This window comes from Anabrus simplex, chromosome 1, assembly GCF_040414725.1.
Source record: "Anabrus simplex isolate iqAnaSimp1 chromosome 1, ASM4041472v1, whole genome shotgun sequence".
NCBI lineage: Eukaryota > Metazoa > Arthropoda > Insecta > Orthoptera > Tettigoniidae > Anabrus > Anabrus simplex.
This window is the reverse complement of record NC_090265.1, coordinates 537,534,022-537,553,130: the sequence shown is the minus strand read 5'-3', so window position 1 is coordinate 537,553,130 and position 19,109 is coordinate 537,534,022. Positions and strand designations below refer to the sequence as shown.

At 38.3% G+C, this 19,109-nt stretch overlaps 1 protein-coding gene across 1 annotated transcript in view; it reads left to right on the top strand.

Moving 5' to 3' along the window:
* The window catches only part of LOC136869107 (DNA repair and recombination protein RAD54B), a 329,880-nt gene that overhangs the window by 273,886 nt on the left and 36,885 nt on the right, over window positions 1–19,109 (top strand). Inside the window, exon 16 of the mRNA XM_068227115.1 lies at window positions 4,627–4,753. Within this exon, the coding sequence (XP_068083216.1) occupies window positions 4,627–4,753 (127 nt within the window). The remainder of the gene's footprint in view (window positions 1–4,626; window positions 4,754–19,109) is intronic.

The following is a 19,109-nucleotide window of genomic DNA, read 5'->3' as shown; positions in this document are numbered from 1 at the left end:
GGCTGCCGGATCAAATCTCTCATCTGGTACTGCTGCATCATGGAAATGATAGATTTCTTAAACCCATTGCAAATTACATCCCTAGGTATTTCATTCCATATGTTTCCTACCGGTTTTGAAAATTCACTCTTTGGAAGCTTCTGCCCAATATGTTTTCTCTGCCATGATGTAAGTGTCGCATCCCAGCGAGTTTTGAGAGACTTCATGACACTCAAATCTAACGGTTGTAAAAGATGGCTTGAATGGGGTGGCAACTTGATTATCACCACATTTTCTTTCCTAGCCATTTGAATCAATTTTAGACCTACATGAGTTGAATGGCCGTCATATAGTAGGAGCACTGGTCGCTCTTCTCCAACACATGTAAGAAAACTTTTCTTAAAATAGTTCTCGAAAACATCACTTTCCATCCAGCCATTGGCTGTAGCTGCATATGTCGTGCCTGGAAATCCAGTTCCTGATGGTGCTGTCCATTGGAGGCATACATTTTTCCCTTGAAAAATTATTAATGGAGGGCCCTTATCACCATTTGCATTTCAACACAATAGGACTGTGATATTCTCCTTCCCTGATGAACTAGTTGTCCTTGTACATGCAGCTCCTTTCGATCCAACTACTTTGGTTTTAGAGGGATCTTTGCAATAACTGGTCTCATCGAGATTCCATATCAAGTGTGGTTTTTCTGAGAGCCCTAACTCTTCTAATGTTTTCTTCAAAATGTTAAAGTACTGATATATAATAAATGGATCACAACTCATCATTGTGCAGTTTTGACACTTTGTGGTTTTTTGATTGAAAGATTATGCCATCTCATAAAAAGCGCTAGCCAATCTGCTCCAGGGTGTCCCACCTTAAATGGCGTTTTTATTTCATTTTGGGAAACATATTTCCCTACCGGGGACATAATGTCTTTCCTAGATAGTCCATAACCATATTTTTCCATGTATTTTAATCCTTCAGCAAGTTCAGTTTCCATTTGCGAGGATAAAGCTGTAGGATGACCAAAGTTTGTTGATTTCTTTCCGCGTCTTCCCTTACCATGGTCAACCAACATACCATGAGGAATGTTGAATCGTTTACTTGCTGATTTAGTGCCACATCTACCACTCATAACCTCTGCAATTGCTTAATTCAAGTCGTCTTTTGAATAACCTCCTCCTCTGGCAGTCTTTCGCACATAAACACGTACCATTGTGTATGCAAATTAATGCAGAGCTGACTCGTATCTGAAATAGAGTAAAATAGTGAAAATTACCAAAAAAGTTAAATTGCAAAAGTTTGCAAGTAAAGGCCGGGGTAATTGCACACCCCACCATGCACTTGCCCCATTGGGCATGAACGAACTTACCCCGCATACTTGTTCTGACGGAGCAAGAGCAACCCCTCATGTTTTTGTAATTACGAGTAGTTACATGGTATTTCTATGATTAAATATGTTAATGAAATAAGTATACTTTTAGCTTTTAAACTTACCATAAATGAAGTTATTACAATGAAAGATGGTCCAGATACAACGTGGATTCGGAAAGCATGGTGAACTGTGATGGTTAGTTGACAGTATTACTTTCGGAACTGGCCTATACAACTGCTTGTTAGTCTAATTCACCCGCGACATCTAGTGTTAAATGAACGCAAGACAACTTTCCCCAACTCCCCAAGAAATGGCACAACGAGTTTCAAATGGGCAAATATATTATGGACCAGGGATGTACTTGCCCCGAAAATGCTCTTGCCCCATCTCACCTTATTGATGTGTACGTACGTGCATGCGCGCGCGCGCGCGTGTGTGTGTGTGTGTGTGTGTGTGTGTGTGTGTCAGCATAGCTCTCAACCAAACTATAAATAATAATGTTTCTTTATACGTCCCACTAACTACTTTTGGCAGTTTTTGGAGGTGCCAGAATTTTGTCCTGCAGGAGTTCTTTTATGTGCCAGTAAATCTACCAACATGAGGCCTACGTATTTGAGACCCTGCAAATACCACCGGACTGAACCAGGATCGAACCTGCCAAGAGCCACTCAGTCTGGCTCTCAACCAAACTTGATATCCATGTGACTTACTATCTGGCAAAAATACTGCAGTGGTAAGACACTCCTAGCACTCCTCTGGGAGGTAGTGATGAAGTTTATTGTTGCAATACATTAAAATAATTGAAAACAACCGATAAAGTGTCGATTCCATAGTTTTCGGGGTCGCTGAGATGAATTGTGACACTCTAGATACTGTTTAAATCCAGTATGGGGGTAAGAAGGGGTGAATAAGAAAATGTCCAAAATCACAGAGATTAGAGATTTTCAGGGTCGCAAGGCTGATTGGCGACTGGAATTGCTTCGGCATAAAATAGTGTTAATTTTTTGCCAGTGATCATTGTGTTAGTTGTTTTTAGATCTTTGTGACTTAATTTTTGCACTGCTATGCTAATTGGCTGATGATGACACTTCAAATGTCTTGAAACCGGTCCCAAATGAACAGGTTGTAACTTCTATTTAGTTCAGCTTAACAACAGAGTATTGAAAGGTGGATCCTTCCTTCAATTTAATATTGTATATTTCTCTATTCAATACGGAACAATCATGAAATAAAAAAATTAAAAAATAAACTTTAAGTCTCAATGATGGTTGGATTGGGCCGATGACCTAGCTGTTAGGCCCCTTTAAACAACATCATCATCATCAACAATGATGGTTGGAATCGTGTACATTATATGTATAATGCGATGCGTAAATACATACAGTTTTAACTTATTTGTATTATTTATTTGATAGTATCAACTACTTCCCAGACAATCAGGATTGCCACAAGAACAAAGTTTCCTGGACTAAGTGGCTCAGACAATTGAAGCACTGGCCTTCAAATCCCAACTTAGCAGGTTCAATCCTGCTTGAGTCCGGTGATATTTGTATGTGCTCAAATACGTCACCCCTGTATCAGTAGATTTACTGGCACGTAAAAGAACTCCTGCGTGACTAAATTCTGGCACCCCGGCATCTCTGAAAATAGCAAAAGTTGTTAGTAGGTCATAAAGCCAATAATATTATTAGAACAAAGTTTAATGCAAACATTCTAAAACTGAAACTTCAAATTAAACACACAATAATAACTCTTAATATTACAAAATAGTTAGTAAAGTATCTATCAGTGTTACAATCATTTTTTAAAAATAAAGATTCACTTCAAACATAATGAACAGCCAATACAGATCTTTGGGCAGTTATTATTTAATTCAGATGTTGTAATACCATACATTACAAAATATGATTTCTGTTATATGTAAACACTGAACTGATTCAGAGTTTTACACTTTCAAACATTCAAATTCCATTTAATTAATTTTTAAATATGTATTTTATTTTAATATCCTGCAAATAAAAGAATTTATTATTTTTCAAAGTCATTTAAAACCTCATAAGCCTCCATGGCTCAGGTAGCAGCGTAGCAGCCTCTCACCGCTGAGTTCCATGGTTCAAATCTTAGTCACTCCATGTGAAATTGGTGGTGGACATAGCAGAGGCGGGACAGGTTTTTCTCTGAGTACTCCAGTTTTCCCTGTCATCTTTCATTCCAGCAACACTCTCCAGTATCATTTAATTTAATCTAACCAAACCAAACCCCATGGCACTACAGCCCTTGAAGGGCCTTGGCCTACCAAGCGACCGCTGCTCAGCCCGAAGGCCTGCAGATTACTAGATGTTGTTTGGTCAGCACGAGGAGTCCTCTCGGCCATTATTCTTGGCTTCCTAGACCGGGGCCGCTATCTCACTGTCAGATAGCTCCTCAATTCTAATCACGTAGGCTGAGTGGACCTCGAACCAGCCCTCAGGTCCAGGTAAAAATCCCTGACCTGGCCAGGAATCGAACCCAGGGCCTCCGGGTAAGGGGCAGGCACGCTACCCGTACACCACGGGGCCGGCTTTTAATTTAATCTACCAGACATTAATCAGTGCCCCAGAGGAGTGCAACAGGCGTCGGCACCTGGCACAATTCCTATCCTCGCTGCTGGAATGACATAGCAGAGGCTGGACAGGTTCTTCTCTGAGTACTTCAGTTTTCCCTGTCATCTTTCTTTCCTGCTATGTCATTCCTGACCTGATTGAATGACTGGAAAGAGGTTGTAGATTTTCATTTTAATACCTCATACTGGTATTTCTTTACCCAATGAAAGAGTCATATTGCCTCAAATATTGACTATTTTGTTGCATCAATGTTTGAAATCAGTTTTCTCGAAATTCAGTAAAATCTGTCTAACAACTTTAAACTTCCGTCAAATGTTCAATGCTCATTTTTCTAGCTAGTGACTTCTGGTTTTCAGAAAAACGATTGGTATATTGTGTACTATCATGGTTTTCAGAAAAACGATTGGTATATTGTGTACTATCAGAATTTAAGTAAACAAAAAAAAAATGACATTTTCTTATTTAAATGCCATTTCTTGGTGAATGCCACACATGAGTGTTGCTCTGGTGCAGACTCAGATGTATTTTATATTAATATGTGTGCATATATAATGTGCATGTGATAAATGGATTAACAGGGTGCAGATTTATTTCATTCAAATAATTTGTTGGTGTTAAGTGTGAAAAAAAATATGCATTGGTTTTCTCTGTACATTTTGGTTTATTTTGCAGACTTCTAACAACTGGAACAATAGAAGAAAAGATTTTCCAGCGGCAAGTCAGTAAAACTGGATTGAGTGGTGCTGTTGTAGACCCTGAAAATGACAGTGCTATTCGGTTATCAGATGAGGAGCTGAAAGTGAGTTGGTGGTTAAATATCATATTTGGCACATTGAGATGAAGATGAAAATTTAATATTAGTATCACTTGTTGCACATTACGCACCAATGTTTTCACCTTACAAATGACTTTACTATCATCATGTAATCCTACCAGCCTGCTGGGTACAGTGTAATCTTCCTTTCATGTCTGAAGGGATTCCCTCCTAACTGAGTGCTATGTGTATGTATTGACAAGCAGTCTGCTGCAAGAAGAAGAGCTTATACAACTACTTGTGTGATTCAGTGTTAATGTCTTTCTGCTCACGGATGAAAGAAAGGTTTCATTTTGTTTTTTAACCTTAAAATTACTAATATAGCTTGTTACTTAACTTCTTTAACAGCCTTTCATTTACTTAACTGTTGTAATTTAGTTCAGTCTTGTCAGTAATCTTCAGACCCTGCCTACATATGTGTAAGTCACAGGTATTTCTTTCTTGCTTCGTTGTTTCTGCTAGACAGTTCAAACAGTTCTTTTTTCTTACACTTTACTCTCTTTGCTTCAACAAATTAATATCTTGGTAATCGGCAAGGAACTTTTGCACTTGATTGTGAATTATTGATATGTATCTGTTTCTATTGTGATGTTCCGGGTTGAGTTTTTTATACTCTGTGACATCATGTGATGGTTAGCTGCTTCTCGAATACGATATTCATAACCATGCATACGGTCTACAATATGCATCAGAATAATCTATATATATAAAATAACTTGTCCTGACTGACTGACTGATTCATCATCGCCGAGCCGAAACTACTGGACATAATGAAATGAAATTTTGGGGATACATTCATATTAAGATGTAGGTGCTCGCTAAGAGAGGATTTTTGGATATTCCATCGCTAAGGGGGTGAAAAGGGGGGTGAAATTTTAAAATGATTGTATCTATATCTCAAAACTTTAATAGTTTACAGATGTAAAAATTAGGATTTAGAATCGTCTTTAAAAATAAGGAAACACGTATTTTTTTGTTTTCAGAAAATCCCAATAGGAGGGGTGAAAAAGGGTGATAAAGGGGTTGAATGCCTTTAATCACGATACCGGTACTTATATCTCAGAAACTGAACATATTACAGACCTGAAAATTTGAACTTTTGATCTCTCTTAAAAATAAAGAAACACGTATTTTTTAATTTTTGGAAAATCCAATTAATGGGAGGGTGAAAAGGGGGGTGAATTTTTAAAATGAATGTATGTATATCTCAAAACTTTGAAAGTTTACAGATGTAAAAATTGGTATTTAGAATCTTCATTAAAATTACAGAAACACGTATTTTTTTTGTTTTCGGAAAATCCCATTAGGAGGGGTGAAAACGGGGGGAAAACGGGTTGAATGCCTTTCAAGAGGATACTTATATCTTATAAACTTAAGATATTACAGACCTGAAAATTGGTGTTTGGGATCTCCTTTAAAAATAAAAAACACGTATTTTTTTGTTTTTGGAAAATTCAATTCATGGGGGTGAAAAGGGTTGTGAATTTTTAAAATGAGTGTATCTATACCTAAGATTATAGATGTAAAAATTGGTATTTAGAATCTCCCTCAGAAGTAAAGATACACGTACCTTTTTGTTTTCGGAAAATTCTTATACTGTTATAAGGGTGGAAAAGGGTGAAAAATGGGTTGAATGCTTTTAATAAGGCTACTTTTATTTCAGAACCTGAAGATATTACAGACGTGAAAATTGGTATTTGGGATCTACTTTAAAAATAGAGAAACAGGTATTTTTTCGTTTTTGGAAAATCCAAATATGGGGGGTGAAAAGGGGGGTGAATTTTTAAAATGAGTGCATCTACATCTTAAAACTTGAAAAGTTTACAGATGTAAAAATTGGTATTTAAAACCTGCTTTTAAAATAAAGAAACGCGTATTTTTTTGTTTTCGGAAAATCCCAATAGGAAGGGTGTAAAAGGGTGAATAGTCGGTTGAATGCCATTAATGAGGATACATATATCTCAGAAACTGAAGATATTACAGAACTGAACATTTGTACATGGGATCTCCTTTAAAAATAAAGTAACATGTATTTTTTTTCTTTTTGGAAAATTCAATTACTGGCGGTTAAACAGGAGTGACAATTTGGGGTGAAATTTTTGAAAGACTATATCTACAGAAACGTAAAATGTTACGGACGTAAAAAATGGTATTTGGAATCTCCTGTAAATGTAAAGAAACATAGGTGATTTGTTTTTGGAAACTCCATTTAAAGGGGAACTAAAAACGGGGTGAAATTTTAAAATGAGAATTTCTACAGTATACCTCAGAAACTTAACATGTTACAGAAGTGAAAAATGGTACTTTTTATCTCTATTAAAAGACAAGAAACGTGTATTTTTAGTTTTCCTAAATACCACTTGGTTGGAGGGGGGTGGGGGTAAAGTGACTGACAATGGTGTTGAATTATTTTAATTAAGCTACTGATAACTCAAAAATAAAGATGTTACAGATGTGAAATTTGATATTTGGATTCTGCTTTAAAGAAACGCGTATTCTCCAGAAATCCAATGGAGGGGGGGGGAGGTGAAGGAATTGAAAAATTAATTGACTTAATTGTATGAGAATACTTACGTCTAATAAAAACTACAGTTGTTACAGACGTGAAAATTGGTATTTGGATCTCCTTTAGAAACAAAGAAAAACGCATTTTTGTGGGGGGAATCATCTTGGGGGGCGGGATTGAAAAGGATTTGAATTCCTTTCAAGAGGTCATACCACTGATCTCTATACCTGGATGGCTGGTAGCTTGGGTAGCAGTAAGCCAAATAGAAGATGACTGGCGTCGTAAGATGGCAGAGAGCGCATGGTGCAATAGACCACGAGGAGCGCGCTTGCTTTGTTTATGCTTAGTTCAGTGACGCCAGGCCTCTTGATTGTAGTTTCACGAGTGTTCTGTGCTGTGTTATTGCAAAGTAAATAGTAGTGTATTTTACGAATTTAGGTTCGTTGCCTTGTAGTATGCTTGTGAATTACAAGATTAAATTTAAATATGTATGTGTTTATCTGAAATATGAATGAAGAAACATTCTGCGGGGTATTAGCATACCGCAGTATTCAGCTTATGGATGTACAAACAGAACCGATCAGCAGAAGGAGAAATCATTTCATCGACGAGTTTTAATAATAATGTTATTTGCTTTACGTCCCACTAACTACTTTTTTAAGGTCTTCGGAGACGCCGAGGTGCCGGAATTTAGTCCCGCAGGAGTTCTTTTTACGTGCCAGTAAATCTACCGACACGGGGCTGTAGTATTTGAGCACCTTCAAATACCACCGGACTGAGCCAGGATCGAACCTGCCAAGTTGGGGTTAGAAGGCCAGCGCCTTAACCGTCTGAGCCACTCAGCCCGGCTCGGGGAGCTTTATACTGTACATAAGAATCTTCCTAGGGTAGTGTTTTGAGTTTTAGGTTTATTGTATCTTATTTCGCATATTCCGGGAGCAAAATGGCAATTAATTTTTGTAGGTTTCCTTTCTCGAGACCCGAACATCTAAGATCATCGATTAGGAGTATCAGGCGGGAGAATTGGGAGCCTTCTAAAACAGCTGTTCTCTGCTCAGATCACTTAGAGGAAGACTGTTTTGATAGAAATGGACAAACTGTACACCTTCGAAGTGATGTACAGCCAACTGTTTTCAATTTTACTGAACATTAACTGCAAGTAAAGATTTACTTATATATTTTTTTTATTTCTCATAATTAAACTGACGGTTTCGATGAAATAATTGACGTGACCTTATAACAATCTTAGACAATGAAGTCTGGAGGAATTCTAGACCTTATTTACATCAGTAATAATTATGGGTTTCAGACACTGGAGTGGTGGGAGAAGGAAAAGTGTGATGGGTGTTTGGGGCTATTCCATTATACTATTCGTGGTATTTGGGACTCTTTTAACTGGTGTTACATATTTCTGATGATGACTATCAATATCGCTTTGCTAGCTGAATTTAATTAAAGAGGTCTGTAATAGTACATTAAGCTGCAGGTAATGTGATATATTGACTAGTTTTGAATATTTGCTGGTTTTATAAATGTGTACATTTGCTTCAATGATATTTTATTTTGATAATATGCGCGTTATTTCTTGGAAACAGGAAACAGAAATTCATTATCAAGCACCGATTACGATATGTCGAATCTAGGCCTGTATATTGAGCTACGTTTATAGGTACATCATTTTAAGAATGCATAATTTCGTGGCATACATGTATACAATTTACAGCAATGTTTCCAGAAACTGGTTTTCACTCGTATTGTGTTACCGATCGCTAATTGCATGTATTCAGCACCTAAGTTAATATTTGCCGGCCGTTATTATACACTCATGTTTATTGCTATCCCGGAGATTTACTGACCTCGGAATGACGTGTCAGTGATCCCAATGTCCTTATGCTTTGAGTGAACATGTCTCTATATTTTTAATTATTCCAATGCGCCATTAATTGCGACTTAAAATTGACTATATTATCATTGCTTCCCCATAAGGAGAGCTCGAGGTTGGGTACGCCAACATGGCGAACCGCGCGTTCAACTTGGCGTACTTTCTCCTGCAGCGGAGACCTGCCATCAGCGATCCATGTATAGAGATCAGTGGGTCATACAAATCAAAAATTGAGGAAGTTAGAGTCGTGATAATTGGTATTTAGAAGATCCTTTACTATAAAAGAAACAAGGTTTTTGCCGGAAAATTCAATTGGGGGGGGGGGGGAGGGGTGTGAAACGAAGTGAAAAAAGTGAATTATTTTTATGGGGATGCTTATATCTCAAAACTGAAGGTAATAGACGTGAACATTGGTGTTTGGAATCTCCTTTAAACATAAAGAAACATGCCTTTCTGTTATTTTTGTGGGGGGGGGGGGGGAAGGTTAATAAACTTAACGGCGGTGGGGTGTAAAAGGAGGTGAGAATAGTTGATTTTACTGTTCATAATGTACTTATAAGGAGCCTCCGTTGCTCAGGTGGCAGCGCGCCTGCCTCTCACAGCTGGGTTATGTGGTTCAAATCCCGGTCACTCCATGAGACATTCGTGCTGGACCAAACCGATGTGGGACAGGGTTTTCTCCGGATACTCCGGTTTTCCCTGTCATCATTCATTCCGGCAACACTGTCCAATATCATTTCATTTCATTTGTCATTCATTATCCATTGCCCCAGAGGAGTGGGACAGGCTTCGGCAGCCGGCAGAATTCCTATTGCCGCTGCCAGATGGGGGCTTTATTCATTCCATTCCTGACCCTGTCGAATGATTGGAAACAGGCGGTAGATTTCCGACGTACTTATTCTGATCATAAACCGATCATTTTTTAACTTTCCTGGGTTCGTTTTCAAGAGCCATCTTTTTCTTCGGAGAACGTTCTTAGATTACAGTACATTCTCCTGGCATATAAATAAATAATATTAAACACCTTTGAAATAAACGATAGGAATGAGATTGACCGTCCAATTGTTCACCTCTATAATAAGGTCAACAGTGCACGGAATATGTCATTTATATCACCAGAAATCCCGCACACTTGGCTACGCGCAACAATGGTGCTGGTCACATTGTTAACAATGACAGTGGCAGCAGATGTAATTTACCGCCAAGTAGCGGTCTTGCATCTTGCTATGGGGTCCAGAACATCTATAATAATAATAATAATAATAATAATAATAATAATAATAATAATAATAATGTTCTGGACCGTCGTCAAATGTGCAGACCGCGCTGGAAACGAGTCCTGGACGGGTAATGGCTAAGAATGCAGTCCAGCCACGGGTTCAGTACCGCCAAGGCACCCAAGGGGACACCGCGCCGGATCTCCTGAAGGATTTGATCCATATTAAAAATTCTTATAGGAAAAGATGGCAAAGATTTAGGGACCCAACTGACCGGGTGGAATACCTGGACCTAGCCTGGGAAGTACGAAATCGATTGCTGGAAAGAAAGATTGAAAAATGGGAGGAAACTTGCCGTAATCTATTAGAAAACGAGTCAGATCGCGAATTTTGGCGGATTCTCTCAGATAACCAGTCAGATCGCGAATTTCGGCGGATTATATATAAAACAATAAGCATTCAATTATAAATTTCAGTATAATACCGTAGCGAAGCACGGGTATCTTGCTAGTAATAAATAAATAAAAAATCTATGTGACAACTCAGTTACTCATTTATGATTTTGATCTGGATTGGAAAAGGAACCTTACTTGCTTTTGTACTTCCATCCAACATACCAAGACATCCCTAGCGGAATGCTATATGGTTTCATTCTATTCTAAATGAGCAACAGTCAAATACCACAAACTAACCATGTACCATGATGCAAACTTTTATTCATGTAATTCTGTACTAAATTATTTCAAACCACAAGCCCAAGAATGTGAAACTTCACTCAACATTTTAGCAGAACTGTGATGTAATTTTTAATTTCGACGATGTATAGCAACCAAGACTGTCAATTTTAATTTTGTTGTACAACAGAACTTTATTTTAACAATCAAATCACGTAGGAGATAACTGCAGCAAACTCGCTGGCTAAAAGCCTAGGGATATTAATTTCTACGGCGATAATACCAGTCCGAAAATGTTTATGGAGGGGGCTCAAACATGTTACTCCATAACAGTGCTTACAATTTACAGTTATGTTAATTAATACCGGTAATTACCTTTCAAAAAGGAACCTTGAGGAAATAGAAAAAAGGTCAAGGCACTGTTCCTGAAAAGAATATTTGGCTTATCAAAGTCATACCTGCCAACTTTTACGGTTTATCCGTAAAATTTATGGAAACTGCACCATTTTACAGTTTTACTGATGGACGATGTCATTTTACGACTTCGCGGACAGAAATTTGAAACATTAACATCCAATAATCGCTCCACTTCCGTACAATAGATTGTTTGCGTGGGTCGAAGCACGCTCGGCCTTGGTCAAAGGCAAGTCCACGATAGTCGTTAACTCATTCTTTGATATGATTGGTATTTTCAACCATGAGATGTTTGTGTCGTTATTGGAATTGAATTTAAAGCCGGGATAACAGTTCTTCTGTGTGAATTTTAGGTGTCGACAGGCTTTGCTCCGAAAATTCTTTGTTCCGCTCCGTTCGCTTGTTGTGATTTAACCTATATTCTTCTACGTACTTTGTTCACGAAGTTGGCGTTCCTCGAAAGTTTTGGCTTTTTAAGGTTTTGACATATTTTAATGAAGTGTTTGAGTTTTGGTGTTATAACTTCGTGCTCCACAGTTTCCTGTATTCGTTGGACTAATTACATTCATTCCAGTGACTGCGTATAGCACTGTTAGCGAAGCCCATTAAATTATAAAGAAGAAAGCGAAGAATTACATTTGTTTTTACCATGTGCATATTCTTTGTTCACGAGGTTGGCATCTTGTTCATTTAATGGTTTAAAACTGTGTCTGCTTTGACATGTTTTAATGAAGTGTTTGACTGCCTTGAGTGTTTATGTTATAATTTTATGTGACGTTCAGTGATCCAGGTTCATTTTGATTTTCAGTACATATCGAGACATTTGTTCTCGGATATTTTCATACGCTACACTCTTATTGTAGATTATCATGAATAAATCCAATAAGAAACAGTACTTCCAGACATTTAAAGAATCATATTCTGTTGAATTTCCATGCATACTAAAATCAAGAAAGGGAGAAAAATTTTCCTTTTGCACAGTATGTGGGAGTGATATTAATATTGCACATGGTGGAAGATAAGATTTAAGTGATGAGTTAGTTATTGGCATTCAGACTTCAAACATAGTGAACGATCTCCAGGATGGACTACAGGCAAATCCCTTTTCTTTTCATCAGTGGGAATCTACTTTTGTACTGCCTGTGACTACATCATCAACAAGTTTCCACAGGTGCACAGTTTTCTTCCATTCGTTTTTTCTTGGAAAAGTTTCCTTTCATGTTATGCAAAGAAGAGAATGAAACTACAGATGAGGTGATGAATGAGCTTAAGAGGCAGTTCACAGCTCTTCAGGTAGATGACACTTCGGCTGCAAATCAAGATGCTGCAAGTGATTCCAGTTGGGCACAAATATCAAGAATTCGTGGAGCCGATGGAATAACCGAATTTCTAAAGTAACGCTCTCTATTCTCACCATACCCCATAGCAATGCAGAATGTGAACATGTTTTCAGCCTTGTGAAGAAAAATAGAACAGAGTTCAGTTCATTCATGTCTAATGAATCTCTGGAGTCTGTTTCTATTTTGAAGACCAGGAGTTCTGGTTCGTGTTATGACAAAACATTTTCTCAAGACCTTTGGCAGGAAGCTAAAAAGATCACAACTATGACTTTAAAGTTAAACTAGCATGTGTTTGCAATGTGTATTATATTATTTCTTGCCTGTGTTATGTTAAACAAGTTTTATTGTATAAAGCCTTTTTCAGTTATCGCATATCTGCTTAATTTATCAAGGAAATCCTGTCATGTATGCTCAAAACTAATATTCATCATGCCTGCTGCTGTTTAACATGAATTTCTTCTACAAATCATTAGCCTATAATATAAGTTGATATGGTTTCATTGAAGTATCCTGTTTAAAACATGAATTATTGTATTTTCTAGCCCAGAAGTAGTATTATTTTCGTCAATATCCAATAACGGACCATTATATTGGTATTATAAGCTGGGGTATGTCGAAAATTGTTAGATTTTTTTGTCGCGCGTGAGTTTTACTGATAGCCCTTTTCAAAAGTTGGCAGGTATGCAAAGTTCACCCGTTCACGACTGACTTAACGTTCTGACAAGGGAGTCTTTCTATTCAGAAGATCTAAGGCACAATGCACACAGAGAAGATGGCTCAGAGTACGGATGGAGATGGAATGTGAGCAAAGTATACAGAAGAGTCAAAAACCCAAGCGACAGTTCCGCTTCTCTCATCTTTCATAATCTCCTCTTCAGCCAATGAAGATGCCTTGGCTCTTGTATCAACTGCAGATGGAAAACTCTAAATTCCCATGGAGGGAATTAGATATTTTTCACCAATAGAGCATGTCAAAAACATATCAGATGTAAGGCTTTTCAGGCATTTGCTCTATTTTTTTTTTTTTTTTTCTTCTAGGGGCTTTACGTCGCACCGACACAGATAGGTCTTATGGCGACGATGGGATAGGAAAGGCCTAGGAGTAGGAAGGAAGCGGCCGTGGCCTTAATTAAGGTACAGCCCCAGCATTTGCCTGGTGTGAAAATGGGAAACCACGGAAAACCATCTTCAGGGCTGCCGATAGTGGGATTCGAACCTACTATCTCCCGGATGCAAGCTCACAGCCGCGCGCCTCTACGCGCACGGCCAACTCGCCCGGTTTGCTCTATTAATTCCATTGTGGAGATATATCTCCCATATGCAGTTATCAGACTGTGCCTCATATAAGGCTTCTGATAAGCTCACCTGCATACACCCAACGTCAGTGGGTAGGGTCTGACACATCCTACTCTGACGAGTCTAGTGTCAGACCTAAGACAAAACGCTGATTAATAGAGCAAACGCCTGAAAAGCCTTACATCTGATATGTCACTTGCAGATATTGAAAGACAGAGGGAGTGTTGGGTGCACCCTCTGTGGTTGAAAAAGGGAAGGAAGTATCGAATATTCAAAATGATGAAAGAATTGAACATGTATCCAGAGCATTCCCAGAATTTTTATAGGATGTCTCAGCATTGTCTGTATAATGTATTACATGTATTGAAGGACAGCATTCAGAAAAAGGCTATGAACTGGAGAGAACCTGTTGGTCTGAAGAGAGGATTTTGATAACCTTAAGGTTAAAGACAGTATGTAATTAGTCCACCTGGGTCTATACAAGATATTTGTCTTAAAGGAAAATGTTAAGTAAAATCACATTAAAGGTACATGTTTCGAACCCATTGGGCCTTCATCAGCCTTGAAAAGGTAATAGAAAGTGTATGGAACACTGAAATACACTACACTAAAAGTCCAATGTATGTGTATGTTCAGTCTTCATCCTTAAGGCTGGTTGGATCCTCAACAGCTCCACCATCAGCTGTCATAGATGACCTAGGCATCACTGAAGAGGCGTACTAGGGAAATGAGGAGTGAGGTAGTTTCCCGTTGCTTTCCTCACCAAGCCAGAAGTTGCTATTACATATCAGTCTGCCAAGCCCACTGAAATGCATGCACCAACCGACCCTGTGAGCAACATACTCAATACTCAATCAGTACTGATCTGCATTTAGGGCAGTCGCCCAGGTGGCAGATTCCCTATCTTTTGTTTTCCTAGCCTTTTCCTAAATGATTTCAAAGAAATTGGAAATTTATTGAACGTCTCCCGTGGTAAGTTATTTCAATCCCTAACTCCCCTTCCTATAAATGAATATTTGCCCCAATTTGTCATCTTGAATTCCAACTTTATCTTCATATTGTGATCTTTCCTACTTTTATAAACGCCACTCAAACTTATTCGTCTAATGTCATTCCACGCCATCTCTCCGCTGACAGCTCGGAACATACCACTTATGATACAAAATTCTTATAATTTTGTTAATTACCACCTATTCAATACAATAAAAACATGTTTTTATTGTAGGTGGTAATTAACAAAATTATAAGAATTTGTATCACAAGTAGATCTTCAATACGGACAAAGAAGATGAAATTTATAACCTGCAACATACCACTTAGTCCAGCAGCTCTTCTTCTTTCTCTCAATTCCTCCCAACCCAAACTTTGCAACATTTTTGTAAGGCTACTCTTTTGTCAGAAATCGCCCAGAACAAATCAAGCTGCTTTTCTTTGGATTTTTTCCAGTTCTTGAATCAGGTAATCCTGGTGAGGGTCCCATACACTGGAACCATACTCTAGTTGGGGTTTTACCAGAGACTTATATGCCCTCTCCTTTACATCCTTACTACAACCCCTAAACACCCTCATAAGAGATCTGTACCCTTTATTTACAATTCCATTTATGTGATTACCCCAATGAAGATCTTCCCTTATATTAACACCTAGATACTTACAATGATCCCCAAAAGGAACTTTCACCCCATCAACGCAGTAATTAAAACTGAGAGGACTTTTCCTATTTGTGAAACTCAACCTGACTTTTAACCCCGTTGATCAACATACCATTGCCTGCTGTCCATCTCACAACATTTTCGAGGTCACGCTGCAGCTGCTCACAATCTTGTAACTTATTTATTACTCTGTAGAGGATAACATCATCCGCAAAAAGCCTTACCTCCAATTCCACTCCTTTACTCATATCATTTATATATATAAGAAAACATAAAGGTCCGATAATACTGCCTTGCCTTGAGGAATTCCCCTCTTAATTATTACAGGGTCAGATAAAGCTTCACCTACTCTAATTCTCTGAGATCTATTTTCTATAAATATAGCAACCCATTCAGTCACTCTTTTGTCAAGTCCATTTTTGCCAGTAGTCTCCCATGATCCACCTTATCAAATGCTTTAGACAGGTCAATCGCGATACATTCCATTTGACCTCCAGAATCCAGGATATCTGCTATATCTTGCTGGAATCCTACAAGTTGAGCTTCAGTGGAATAACCTTTCCTAAAACCGAACTGCCTTCTATCGAACCAGTTATTAATTTCACAAACATGTTTAATATAATCAGAAAGAATGCCTTTCCAAAGCTTACGTACAATGCATGTCAAACTTACTGGCCTGTAATTTTCAGCTTTATGTCCATCACCCTTTCCTTTATACACAGGGCTTACTATAGCGACTCTCCATTCATCTGGTATAGCTCCTCCGACCAAACAATAATCAAATAAGTACTTCAGATATGGTACTATATCCCAACCCATTGTCTTTAGTATATCCCCAGAAATCTGATCAATTCCAGCCGCTTTTCTGGTTTTCAACTTTTGTATCTTATTGTAAATGTTATTGTTATCATATGTAAATTTTAATACTTCTTTGGCCTTAGTCTCCTCCTCTACCTGGACATTATCCTTGTATCCAACAATCTTTACATTCTGCTGACTGAATACTTCTGCCTTTTGAAGATCCTCACATACACACTCTCCTTGTTCATTAATTATTCCTGGAATGTTCTTCTTGGAACCTGTTTCTACCTTAAAATACAATACCCTTCCATTTTTTACTAAAATTTGTGTGACTGCCAATTATGCTTGCCATCATGTTATCCTTAGCTGCCTTCTTATATATTCCTAACATTTTCACACCATTCATAGCAGGGATTGGCTGCAGAAGGAATGGCATTACTAGCATCCCTCATACCTCAGTCACTTTCATATTGTCAAAGCCAAGTATAAGACAGAGACAGATCAATGAAAATAACAAAATTGCTCTAGCCTATATCAGAAGACATAGTGCACTGTAAACACTAGGTCCTGCCAGCAAAGGCAAAAAATCCAATACGAAAGATTAGTCTTGAAATGTTTTAACTTGTCGTAATGAAGGAACAAACATGACCCAAAAAAAAAAAAAAAAATGTGTAGAAGAATATATACAAGCACTTATTTTTGAAGTCCTGATGTTAAGTATCACTATGTAAGATGGCATCAAAATTATCATTTTCACATGTGATGGAGGTCTGCTGTCTGATTCTGAAATTACGACACTGTACCTTGACGGAGCGATCACCTCCCAGCTGTGTGAAATATTGTCTTGGGAATAGTTAGAGGCACATTGTTCAAGAATTTGCTCCACTAAGTTAAGAATTCCTATGTAAAACCTTTTTTTGATGATCATTCATGTTTTTTTTCTTTTTTCTTTTTTTAGTTGCTTTATGTCGCACCGACACAGATAGGTCTTATGGCGACGATGGAACAGGGAAAGCCTGGGAATGGGAAGGAAGTGGCCGTGGCCTTAATTAAGGTACAGCCCCAGAATTTGCCTGGTGTGAAAATGGGAAACCACGGAAAACCATCTTCTGGGCTGCCGACAGTGGGGTTAGAACCCACTATCTCCCGGATGCGAGCTCACAGCTGCGCGCTCCTAACCGCACGGCCAACTCGCCTGGTATTCATGTTTTTCATGTCTGGCAAAACACTTTGTAAAATTGCCATTTCGGCAAAGTAGTTGTTCGTTAAACATTTTCTCCTTTCTTCAAAGTAGTTACAAGCAGTCTCATTTACATCTCTCAAACTTCATGTCCTTTTATTTCAATGGCTGCTGGTGGGGAATGTTTCCCACGAGCAATGCTAGCAGAAGGAGATGTTACCGGAAGAAGAGATTTTGATAGGTCATCTTCAAGCCACTGATCATGTTCTATGTCGCCATCACCTTCTTCATCAACATCTTCATCTTCAGAGACCACATAAATATCCTCTCCCTGGCTTGGTTTCAGCATGATGTCCTTGTAAGGATAGAACTTTAAAAAATGCAGATTTACAGTAGTCATTCATCATCATCATCATCATCATCATCAATGTCCCACTCCAGTTGCCTGGGTGTGGTTAACAAGCCTCCTCCACTCTTTTCTGTCCTTCCACATTTCCTGCTCCATTACTTCCCCCAAATCCAATCCTGCTTCTCTAATGTCCTTCCAAATCTGATCCATCCACCTTCCTCTCGGTCTTCCAAATGGTCTCTCACCGGGCGAGTTGGCCGTGCGGTTAGGAGCGCTCAGCTGTGAGCTTGCATCCGAGAGATAGTGGGTTCGAACCCCACTGTCGGCAGCCCTGAAAATGGTTTTCCATGGTTTCCCATTTTCACACCAGGCAAATGCTGGGGCTGTACCTTAATTAAGGCCACGGCCGCTTCCTTCCCATTCCTAGGCCTTTCCTATCCCATCGTCGCCATAATAGCTATCTGTGTCGGTGCGATGTAAAACAAATAGCAAAAAAAAACTGGTCTCTTTTCCTTAACTTCTCTTTCTAATTCCCTTTTTGCTACCCGTTCCTTTCCCATTCTTTTTACATGTCCAAACCATCTCAGCCTTGCTTTATGCATGTTCTGTACTAACAGTTCTATATTTAGCTCTTCTCTGATTTTAATATTTTGAATTCTATCTCTTCTTGTCTTTTTAATCAATGTTCTTAAAAATTTCATTTCTACCGCTTGGATCTTACTATCGTGTTTCTTATTAGTTACCAGCATTTCTAGTTCGTGTGTTACAATTGGTATGAAATACTGTTTATATAATGTTAATTTCGTTCTCTTGGGTACTTTGTCATCCCATAAAAGCTCTCTGACTCGATGATAAAATGTTGTACCTTTACTTTGTTATTAATTTCAGGGTTGATTTCATTACTTCCATTAATAATGTTACCCAGATATGTAAACTCTTCTACTTTCTATAACCGTTCTCCGTCTATGTTCACTTGGCTTCTCTTTTTCTTTTCCACACTGCATGACTACAGTTTTCTTTTTACTAATTA